This window comes from Eulemur rufifrons, chromosome 24 (assembly GCF_041146395.1).
Source record: "Eulemur rufifrons isolate Redbay chromosome 24, OSU_ERuf_1, whole genome shotgun sequence".
Taxonomy (NCBI): domain Eukaryota; kingdom Metazoa; phylum Chordata; class Mammalia; order Primates; family Lemuridae; genus Eulemur; species Eulemur rufifrons.
The window spans coordinates 10,296,540-10,308,277 of NC_091006.1; the positions used below are offsets into that span (position 1 = coordinate 10,296,540).

An 11,738-nucleotide genomic window follows, 5' to 3' on the forward strand; every position below is an offset into this window, starting at 1 on the left:
AGACCAGGGGTGTTTTCCTGCCGACAATCGCACGCAGGAAACACGGCCTCGGTACAGTCCAGGCCTCTCCCGCCCGGTCCATACTCGAGTATAATTTTGCTGAGCTGCAAGCGTGATGCTAAGAGACCTTTTCAAAGGGCAAGACCAGTGAATCACCTGCCCCAGGCCTCTGTCACTTCCTGCCGTCCTGGTTTCCCCGGCAGGTACCCCAGGCCTTGCTGGGCAAAGGAGGCACATAGCCAGGGACGGGTTCCAGCTCTGTCATTTCCTTTCTGAGTGACCTTGGGTACGTCCGTTTCTGAACCTCAGTTTCCCCACCTGTAAGATGGGGATGTTAAGAATATCTGCTTGGAACACGTCTGCGTGTACAAAGCCCTTCCCTAGGGGTTGGTGTCTAGACACAGCGTCACACTTGGGAGCCGCTCTGGTGGTGGTAGCGGTGGCCCGATACCATCTCACCGTCACGTGACAGAGGCAATGTGGTACAGTGTTCACAAGCACAGGTTCCAGAGCCCCACTGCCTGGGTTCGAACCCAGGCCTGGGGCAAGTGACCAGACCTCTCTCTGAGCCTCAGTTTCTTCATCTGGAAAATGGATATCATAACCACACTTCGTAGTGTTGCAAAAGTGGATTTAATCTGCATAAAGAGCTTAGAAAACACTGCCTGGTGCAGGTGAGTGCTCTGAAAGCGATCTGTATTAAATACCGTATTAAATTGGGGCTCCGCTGCATACCCAGGAAGCCCCCAGGCACATGGATCTTCCAGCCCTTTGAGGAGAATGCCCCGGAAGGCAGCTCCAACCCAGTCCCTGGCAAGGGGCTCCACCCCAAGGGACTCTGGTTCACCCCCCCCCATCCCCATCCATTTTCTGCCTCCCCCAGTTCTTTATTCAGATGGAAGGGTTCCCCTGGTCCGCCAGGCCCTGGAGCCTTGAATGTATCTTATTTCTCACAGCCTTGGGAGGGCCCCTGGTGAAAGACCCTTAACCGTAAGCTGGGATGTGAATTCCTGAATGTCCTTGGAGAATCGCAGCTCTTTGGAAAGCAGGCGTGGCTGGGGGCGGGGAGAGGGGTCTGGGGGGAGGAAGGCAGAGGTGGGAGGCAGCATCTCCCTTCCCCTTTGGTGAACCTGATATGTACATAGCACTCGCGCTGGGCCAGGCGTGTGCTAAGCATTTCGAGGGTGTTAATACCCGGGCAGCGGGCCTACGGGGGGCAGTGGGGGGGCAAGTGAGGAGACAGGCCCCAGAGGCTGACTCACTCGCTCGTCTCCCTCTTATCTGGCTCGGAGAATTCACTTTCTCTGGAAGATTTCCCCTGAATGAAAAGTTATTTAGCTTTTGAAAAAAGTGTTTAATTGCTGCATCCATACAATGTTCCCATCTTGCAGATGGGAAACTGAGGTCAGGAGAGAGGAGTGAGGTTTTGCCCACCCTGTCACGGCTGGGACTTGGAGCTTCTGTCACTTCCATCAGAGGGGTTGGGACAAAGATGAGAGTGTGCGTAACAGGTGGGGAGTCGGGGCGGACCCCTCCCCCAGTAACCCCGTCCCCCCAGGAGCTGCGTGAGCGTGTCCTCAGAGGGAAGTACCGGGTCCCTTTCTACATGTCAACAGACTGTGAGAGCATCCTGCGGAGATTTTTGGTGCTGAACCCAGCTAAACGCTGCACTCTCGAGGTGAGCCCCGCAGACGCTGGGCCCCCTCCCGTCTCCTGACGTCCCCAAACGCTGCCTGCCCCCAGCAGCCTTCTCGCCACACTTTTCCCTCCCGAGCCCACCTGCCTGAGGGCCGCTGCTGGCGGGTGGGGGCAGACAGGCCAGGCAAAGGCTCACAGGCCCGTCCTGACACCACCCCCCAGCAGCCTCACCCACTCCCTGCCTTGTCAGTAATTAGCTAATGAGCTCCTAGGATGATTACAGGGTGCCAGGGGCCCAGATGATGCGGAGGAGGGTGGGTGGCGTCAGGAGGCTCTGGCATAGGATGGGGTGGGGGAGGGCGGGCGGGTGCTAGCTCTTAGGGAGCCCGCGATCCTGGGTGTTAAGCATTGGGGGTTTGGGGCAGGTCAGGTAGCCCCACTTGGGGGCCCACCTGGGAGGTGGAAAAAGCTGAATTAGGCCGGGCGCGGTGGCTCACGCCTGTAATCCTAGCACTCTGGGAGGCCGAGGCGGGTGGATGGCTCAAGGTCAGGAGTTCGAGACCAGCCTGAGCAAGAGCGAGACCCCGTCTCTACTAAAAATAGAAAGAAATTATCTGGCCAACTAAAATATATATAGAAAAAATTAGCCGGGCATGGTGGCACATGCCTGTAGTCCCAGCTACTCGGGAGGCTGAGGCAGGAGGATCGCTTAAGCCCAGGAGTTTGAGGTTGCTGTGAGCTAGGCTGACGCCACGGCACTCACTCTAGCCTGGGCAACAAAGCGAGACTCTGTCTCAAAAAAAAAAAAAAAAAGCTGAATTACTCCTGGTTCCTTCTGACACCCGTCTGCCCCACTCCGGTTCCCTACAGCAAATCATGAAAGACAAGTGGATTAACATCGGCTATGAGGGTGAGGAGTTGAAGCCATACACAGAGCCCGAGGAAGACTTCGGGGACACCAAGCGAATCGGTGAGGGTCAGGGAGAGCAGGTGCCCAGAGCCAGGGCAGGAGCCCGCAAGCACCTGTCGAGTTGGTCAGTGCATCAGAGAAATGTGCAAGGCCCTTAGGGAGAGCAGCGAGGAGTCTGGGCTCCAGTCCCTGGACTGCCACCTTCTAGCTGTGTGACCCTGGGCAAGTGGCTTCCCCTCTCTGTGCTTCTGTTTCCTCATCTGCAAATGGGAATAGTCATAGCACCTATCTCACAGAGTTACGAATATCAAATGAGGCAATCTGCATACAGCACTTATATTAGTGCCTGGCGTGTGATAAGTGCACATGCATGTTAGCTTTGAGTATTAAGACAAATCACAGATCACTTCCAGAAAGGTTTGAGCACAAGTCATTAGTGATCTGTATGTTTGGGGAAAACTCCCACCTTGGCACGTATCTCACCTGCCACCCTTTTGTCCTGATCCCTCTAGCCTGGAATCTTAGAACTCTTGAACTCTAAACCATAAGCTCTGGAAGAACCCCTTAGAAACCAGCCAGAACCCTCCATTCTACAGCTGAGGAAATGGAGGCCACCATCAGAGCCTGGCTGCATTAATCAGGACTTTCATGGTTGCAAGTAACAGAAATCCCAAGTCAATCTGGCTTAAACCAGATAATAACAAGTTGAACCAAAAAAAAAGTTTGAACCATATGAAATTGCCATTCTATAGTTCAAAAAATGTCAATACTGGCAATTTTGTATGATCTCACCTAACCTAATAGTGGTAATTTATTCTTTCACGTAACTGAAAAGGCCAGGGTATGCAGCCTTCAGGCACAGTTGGATCCAGGTGCTCAGAGACAGCTGAGAACCTTCACCTTGGTATAGCTTCTTTCCCAGGCAGCTCTCATGACAAGGAGGCAAGCTGGTAACAGCATTCCCTGGTAGCCTGGAGTCCCTAGCAGGAAGAGAAGCTACTTTCCTAATGTTCCAGTAAAAATCCCTGGCTGGTGCCCATAGGCTATCCCTGAACCAATCAGTGTGGCCTTGGGGATAGAGCACTCTAATGGGCCAGACCTGGGCCACAAGCCTGAACCAATCAGTGTGGCTTTGGGGATAGAACACTCTGATTGGCCAGACCTGGGTTTATATGCCTGTGGTGGGGTTTGGAGCAGTCAGGAGTCAGCCCGATGATTGGAGAGAGGAAAGAATGTTCTTTCAAGGAAAATCAGGGTGAGGCTGGCGGAAGAGAGAATGGACATGGGAAAGGTCAAAGAGCAGACATCGCTGAGTGACATAGAGATGGGTGGAAGGATCGGGTCTGGGGAGACTGAACCTTTTCTCCACCCCGTTTCCCAGAGGTGATGGTGGGTATGGGCTACACACGGGAAGAAATCAAAGAGGCCTTGACCAGCCAGAAGTACAACGAAGTGACCGCCACCTACCTCCTGCTGGGCAGGAAGACTGAGGTCAGAGGGGGCCAGGGGCCTCAGCAATGTGCAGTGCCTGGGGTGGAGGGACTTGGAGGGCAGATGGGGCAGGGGCTGAGGCACCTCGTCTGTCTTTCTCTCGCAGGAGGGTGGGGACCGGGGTGCCCCAGGGCTGGCCCTGGCACGGGTGCGGGCGCCCAGCGACACCACCAATGGAACGAGCTCCAGCAAAGGCACCAGCCACAGCAAAGGGCAGCGGAGTTCCTCCTCCACCTACCACCGCCAGCGCAGGCATAGCGACTTCTGTGAGTATCGGCCCCCACCCTCAAGTGCCAACTCCCAGCCCAAGGCTCGGACCCGCGCTGTATCCGGGTTCTCCAATGGCAAGCGGTCGAGACCCGCTGGACCTCCCTGCAGCCAGGGGAGGAATAGCTCAGAAAGATGCAGGGACAGCCAGGCTCAGGACGGGACTAAAACTGGAAAAGCGGCCAGACCCAGAGCAGACATTCTGTGTCTTGCTTCCTTTTGGCTTGTCTGGTTTTCTCCTTCGCCTCTTATCTCACCTTATGTTTTTCCTGATCTCTCAGCTCCTGAATTTCTTACATCTCAGTTTTAGGGACCAGCCCAAATGGTAGCTGGTATCTCTTTGGTCCACTAATCAGAGACGGAGCTCTGATATCAGAGTCCATTTGGGATTCATCTGTGACTGGAGCACAGGAGGACATGGGGTACAAAGTGGCTGCTGAGAGCCTGCCCTCTCCACACTGAAGTGAGGGAGGCCCTTCCTCGTGGAAGTGGGCTGGGCAGACACCCGATTGCACCCCACATTCTGCAACTGGCAGACGTCTCATCTGCTGCAGAAAATGAATAGACACCACCACCACCACCACTTAGGCATGGAAACTTCCGAGGGGGTCTCTTGCCCACACCCTCATCTAATGTTAATCCTTTGACCGTCTCATGAAGATAAAATTCACATAGCATGCAACTTACCCATTTAAAGTGTCCAATTCAGTAGCTTTAATATATTTACAGAGTTGTACGTTCACCACCACAGCCAATTTTAGAACATTGTCATTGCCCCAAAATGAAACTCCCCAACCCTTAACCGTCAACTTACAATCCTCTATCCACCCCCACCCCCATCACACCTCCAGCCTCTAGCAACTGTCAGTCTAATTTTATATCTATGGATTTGCCTATTCTAGACATTTCTGATAACTGGGATGATACAACATGTCCCCTGTGACTGGTGTCTTTGCTTTAGCATAATGTGTTCAAGGTCCGTCCCGGACACGCGTATTCCTTTCTGTTGCTGCATGACGTTCCGTTGGCAGACGTCCCACATTTTGTTTCTCCCTCCACCCACTAATGAACACGCGGGTTGCTTCCACTTTCTGGCTGTTGCGAGTGCTGCCGCTGGGAGCTGTCGTGGACGTGTTTCTGTGTGGATGTGTCGCCTTCGTTTCTCACGGGCGCGTATGCAGGAGCAGAATTGCTGGGTCATCTTGTAACTCTGTGTTTAGCAGTTTAGTATTCCCCGACGCTGTTACTGTTACAGCCCTACTTGTGTGCAGGGGTGAAGTTCTTTACCGTGGGACAGACACTAGGGTGAGGAGGCGAGTGTCAGGACAGCTCAGCGGGAGGCCCGAGCAGGAGATGCCGGTTCCGCCCAAGCTCCACCTTTGCTGGGTGGTCAAACCGCTCCCCTTTCCCTGTCTATAAAATAACAAGATTGGCCCAGAAGGTCCCCAAGGAGCTTGCGACTCCAATATCATATGGTTAGAACGTGGTGGCCTTCAAAAATCCCCCCACTGACACGTGGGTTGCAGGGATTGTCGGGGTGAAGGATTGCAATTGCTGACGGGTGCCCAGTGTCTGTCGTCGTTGCAGGGCTCCCGGCTTGTGGGTCTGGGACTTTGCACGTTAACGTTCCTGAGGATCTAACATGTAGACGACCATCTGAAGCTGGTGGACACTTTTCACCCCCTGGTTCTAAAACAGAGTCCTAAGATGTCCTAAGGGACCAGATTGGTTTTGCTTGCTCTTTGAAATTGTTAATACGGTCACATCCTCTAAAATTGTTGGTACAAAAAAGGTAGACGATGAAAAAGTCTTTGTCCAACCCACATCCCCCAGCCCCCAGTTCCTCTTCTTAAAGGCAGCCATTGTAACTGGTTTTATGTGAATTCTTCTGGGGAGATTTTAGTCCTATTCAAATATATAAAGAGATACGGGAAGAGAGAGGAAGGAAGGAAGAAAGAAAAGAATATATAAAAACAAATATATTCTCCCCTTTAATACAAATGATAGTCTTTTGGAGATATTCATACACAACACTTTTTTATCCGAATGACAGCACACTGTAGACCCATCCGTTGCCTGCCTTTTCTATTCTACAGTCTGTCTTGAAGATCATTCTATGTTGGTACATAAAGCACTTCCTCGTTCTTTTTAATACCTGCTCAGCATTCCGTGGCGTGGAAACACGTTGACTTTTTTAGTCATTCCCTTGTTAAGGGGCATTTAGGCTGCTCCCAGTCTTAAAAAAAAAATGCTTCAATGAATGACCTGTGTTTGCGTCATGTCATTTATTTGGGGTTTCTGGATTGATTCTGGGTTTTCCTGGTAATGCCAGCTCTAACTGACGCCCCCTCCCCCAGGTGGCCCGTCCCCAGCACCCCTGCACCCCAAGCGCAGCCCGACGAGCACGGGGGAGACAGAGCTGAAGGAGGAGCGGCTGCCGGGCCGGAAGGCGAGCTGCAGCGCCACGGGGAGCGGGAGCCGGGGGCTGCCCCCCTCCAGCCCCATGGTCAGCAGCGCCCACAACCCCAACAAGGCAGAGATCCCAGAGCGGCGGAAGGACAGCACTAGCACCCCTGTGAGTGGCCAGGGCTGAGGGGCAGGGCCGGGGGTGCCGCCACCTGTGGGCCAGCCGCACACACCACCGAGGTCACCTTCTGCATCCCATTCCGAGCCCACCACATGGGAGTCCTTCATAAATCCGGGCATTCGTTCATTCGGCAAACATTTACTGAGTGCCGCTTGCCTGAGCTAATGCGTAATGCTAGTGCATGAATGAACGGGCGGTGTCAGAAACAGAAAGACGTGCAGTTCGTGCTTTTGGCAGGAAGGATTTAATATGGGGAATTAAGTGCTTTGAAAATCTAGAAAGCAGAAGCTGCCTTCCTGCCCCTTAGCTCACCTGGGTCTGTCACGGCCCGGCCCCTCTGCTCTGCGCATGCACAGGGGCTGCCCGGCCGGCCGTGCCCTTGACCGGTGGGTGGTGTTTGGTTCCTGCCCACATAGGTGCTGGTCTGAACTGGTTGTGGGCGTAAGCTTTTAAAAGCGTGGGTCACCACCCACACGGACACAAAATGCTTCTAGGGTTTTTTTGGTTTTTAGATGGGGTCTTGCTCTGTTGCCCAGGCTAGAGTGCCGTGGCGTCATCACAGCTCACTGCACCCTCAAACTCCTAGGCTCAAGCGATCCTCCTGCCTCGGCCTCCCAAAGTGCTAGGATTACAGGCGTGAGCCACTGCAGCTGGCCTAGTTGTTTCATTTTTAGCATAAGGTTTTGCTCTTTAACAAAGAAGTTATAAGAATTAAGTTTTTAAATGCTAATCCTTCTTGTACGTAGTTAGCAACATTCGTCATTTTAATTTCTTTCTAGTGCCCTTGGCACCACTGGTCACTTTGGGTTTATTTTGGTTCTAAAGACCCAAGGCAAAGCAAGGATGTGTGGCTGTCTGCTGGGTGGGGGCATTTCTGCAGAGGTCCCAGCCATCAGGAGATGCCCAGCCCAGCAGCCGCAACTGGTCTTGACTGGTAGTGACCAGCAATGACCAACAGTGTCCAGCCATTACTGGTCATGACTGGTGGTGACCAGCAGTGTCTGTCCATGACTGGTTTGACCAGCCTTAATTGGCTTTGACCGGCCATGGCTGGCCTTAACTGGCAGTGAATGGCCATTATCGGCTTTGACCGGCTATGCCCAGCCATGACCAGTGTGACCGGTGGTAACCTGCAGCAACAGGCGGTGGCCGGCCATGACTGGTGGTGTCAGGCAGTGACCCTGCAGCCACCTTTCAGGACCGACCACTTGCCCAGGTTCTGGGCCCAGGACTCCAGAGCTGTGCGGAGCTGGGGGACAGCAGGGGGAGAAGCCCCACGGGGAGTCGGGAGAAGGTGCCCCTGGGGACAGCTCCCAGAAGAGCCTTAGGGAAACAGGACGTGGCTACTTGGTGATCTATAATCCAGAAAAAGGGTGGGAGTGGCAGGGCCAGGGAAGGAGAGAACGAAGTGGGGGTGTAGTATTAAAACAAAAGATGCTTCTTATGGCACAATGTTAGGGTGGGAAGAAAAGGAAAATGAAAACAAAATCAAATCCCAGGAAGGATCAGAGGAACAGACCACAGGCTGGACCTACAGGGACAACACTCACAGCCACACAGCAGAACTGACCCACCAAGGCAGTTGCCGCCTCTGAGGCTGCCCCAGCACTGGTGGATTCAGGAGCACACGGTCATGGCTGTCATCCAAGACTCAGAAGCCCCGTCCTCCACCAGAAGAGCCTCTTGACACCCAGCAGGCTGGACAGCAGCCACGGGGGCCTGCTGAAGCAAAGACCATCTTGTCACCTCGCCTGTGTGCGCTGAAGTCAGAGGGGCAGGAAAGCAGCTGCCCTCCCATTTCCACCTTCCAGATCTTCATGAGTGCAAAGATTGGCAGAACCCAGTTTATAGCCAGAACCTGTGCTGCAAAGGAGTCTGGGAAATGTAATATTTGGGGTTCCTGCGTCTGAGTTTGCCAGAATGGTATCGTGCAGGTCAAACGAACCAAATATCCTCAGCATAGGAATAAAAGAGTGGAGGCAGCTGGGAGTGGTGGTGCACACCTGTATTCGCAGCTACTTGGCAGGCTGAGGCAGGAGAATCGCTTGAGCCAGGAGTTTGAGGCCAGCCTGGGCAACAAAGCAAGACCCTGTCTCTAAAACAAAGTATAGAGGCAGGTTGGAAAAGTGGTGGGGACTCCGAACCCACACAGACCACACAGACTAGTGTTGGAATTACATCGATGAGCTGCATGACCTTGCGCAAATGACTTCTCTCTGAACTTCAGTATTCCACTCTGTGAAATGGGCTCATTGAGGAACCTAGGTTGTTGCGAGGATGTTGTAAGATCTTATGCATCAAGCGCTTCACACAGCATCTGGCACAGGAAGCACCCGGTGAATGAGAGCTGTTGTTATTGTCAAACTAAACCTACATCTTGAGAAGCTAGAAAGGGAACAGCAAATTAACCCCAAAGAAAGTAGAAGGGAGGAAGTATTAAAGATAAGAAAAGAAACCAGTGAAGGAGAAAGCAGAGATACGCTAGAGCAAACCAGCAAACCAAAAGTTGGTTCTTTGAATAGATTAATAAAATCAATGGACCACTAGCAGGACTAAGGAAAAAAAAGACAGTCAGCATGAATTACTAATATCCAACGTGAAAAGAAGAACTTTGTTCTAACATGAAAAGATAGTAAGATGATTGCTGGGCACAGTGGGTACACACCTGTAGTCCCAGCTACTTGGGAGGCTGAGGCAGCAGGATCGCTTGAGCCCAGGAGTTCAAGGTTGCAGTGCACGATGATGGAGCCTGTGAATAGCTACTGCACTCCAGCCTGGGCAACACAGTGAGACCCCATCTCTAAAAAAAAAAAAAAAAAAAGATAGGCCAGGCGCAATGGCTCATGCCTGTAATCCTAGCACTCTGGGAGGCCAAGGCGGGAGGATCACTTGAGCTCAGGAGTTCGAGACCAGCCTGAGCAAGAGTGAGACCCTGTCTCCACTAAAAATAGAAAAAAAAATTAGCCAGACAATTAAAAATAGAAAACATTAGCTGGGCATGGTGGCACATGCCTGTAGTCCCAGCTACTCGGGAGGTTGAGGCAGGAGGATCGCTTGAGCCAGGAGTTTGAGGTTGCTGTGAGCTAGGCTGATGCCACAGCACTCTAGCCTGGGCAACAGCGAGACTCTATCTCAAAAAAAAAAAATAGTGAAGCGATATTTTAGGAACTACTTTATGCCAGTAAATTTGACCACTTAGATGAAATGGGCACTTTTCTGAAAAAAAAAACACAACTTATCAAAACTGATACAAGAAGAAATAGAAAATTCTAAGTCTTAGATTCGTATTAAAGAAATTGAATCCGTAATTTAAAACCTTCTCCATAAAGAAAATTCTAGGCTCAGATGGCTCCCACTAGTGGAATTCTTCCAAACATTTAAAGAAGAAATAACACCAGTCTTAGACAAACTTGCAGAGAATGGGAAAGGAGGGGTCTCTTCCCAACTCGTCTGCGAGGGAGGCGGCGGGGTCCTGATGCTCCCAGAGCTCACAGTCCAGTGTGGGCTGGGGACACACGCGGGAGCAGATGTTGACAACACAGTGATGCAGGCCGCAGTGGGGAACCCAAAGGAAGCACCTGACTCAGCCCGGGCCGGGGTGGGGGTGTGTTGTGAACTGGCACCTGAACAACACGTAGGAGTGAGTCGGGGAAGAGGTAGGAGGAATGTTCTAACAGGTGAGGCAGCCAGTGAGTGCAAAGGCTAGGGGTGCAAAGTGTGGCGTGAGCAAGTATGTTAACAAAAAGTTTGGTGCCTGCTGAGGGCGGGAATTGCTGGAGGAGGCGGGGGGCGGGGGGGACAAGGATGCCCCCTGGGAACCAGCCCTTCCCTCCCTCAGTTTCCCCCTCTCCTCCTCGCTCCAGTGGACTCAGCCTAGATGGCTGGGTTCACCCGTGAACGTTTCATGTCTTGGGGACCTTTCACCCGTCTCCTGCTCACTCTCATTTCCCCCACGGGCCCCTGACTCATTCCTCTCGAGGGAGGGCAGAGAGGGTGGGGCAGGGGCTGGGGCGTCTCTACCTCCTCACCCACTTCCTGGCCGTGCTCCCACAGAACAACCTCCCTCCCAGCATGATGGCCCGCAGGAACACCTACGTGTGCACAGAGCGCCCGGGGGCCGAGCGCCCGTCACTGTTGCCAAATGGCAAAGAAAACAGGTATGGGGGGGCAGGAGCAGGCTGGTGGCGGGGGTGTGGGGAGGCGAGCAGGACCGCCCCCTTGATCCAAGGCGATAGACGTTGGGGGTGGGGGCCGTGGGGCTGGAGGGTGTGTGTGTCTGCCTCTCCCTTGGCACAATTGACCCCGGTACCCCCCAAACTGTCCCCACTTAATTAATTAGTCATCAGCACCAGGAAAGCAGTCTGCCCTGCCTCTGCCCACGATCCTTGGGAACCTGAGTTGATTTTTTTGAATGATCCATTTTTAGAACTTGAGAGAAGCCCCAGAATGTCACAGCTTCAACATCATCTGGTTGGCTGGTTCTCAAACGCCTTGTTTGCCTGAGTCTGTGAGGTCCCTTCCAGCTGGCAAGCGAGGGAACCCAACCCGGGCTGGCTGGAGCATAAAAAGGGAATGAGCTGGTTCACACCACGGTTCAAGTCCAGAGTGGGGCTGGCTTCAGGACAAGGACACTGCCGCCCCCCCCAGGACCCTAGGGCATGTTAACAGTCTGCTCGGGTGTTCCTGTTTGGCATGAGCGGGGTGATGGAGCGGTCGGCAGTCGTGATTCTGTGACTACTCAGTTCTGAGTTCTAATCTTGGCCTCTGCACTCACGGGGCTGGCAGGAAGGCTTTCAGCAAATCTCTGAGCCTCTGTTTCCTCCTCTGTAAAATGGGGCTGATGCT

At 53.0% G+C, this 11,738-nt stretch overlaps 1 protein-coding gene across 2 annotated transcripts in view; it reads left to right on the forward strand.

The window, feature by feature from the left end:
• MARK4 (microtubule affinity regulating kinase 4) overlaps positions 1–11,738 on the forward strand; it is a 29,368-nt gene that overhangs the window by 12,665 nt on the left and 4,965 nt on the right. For both annotated transcript variants that reach the window (XM_069456768.1, XM_069456769.1), the window contains exons 9-14: positions 1,559–1,678; positions 2,509–2,608; positions 3,930–4,039; positions 4,146–4,305; positions 6,664–6,881; positions 10,947–11,050. In XM_069456768.1, the coding sequence (XP_069312869.1) occupies positions 1,559–1,678; positions 2,509–2,608; positions 3,930–4,039; positions 4,146–4,305; positions 6,664–6,881; positions 10,947–11,050 (812 nt within the window). The remainder of the gene's footprint in view (positions 1–1,558; positions 1,679–2,508; positions 2,609–3,929; positions 4,040–4,145; positions 4,306–6,663; positions 6,882–10,946; positions 11,051–11,738) is intronic.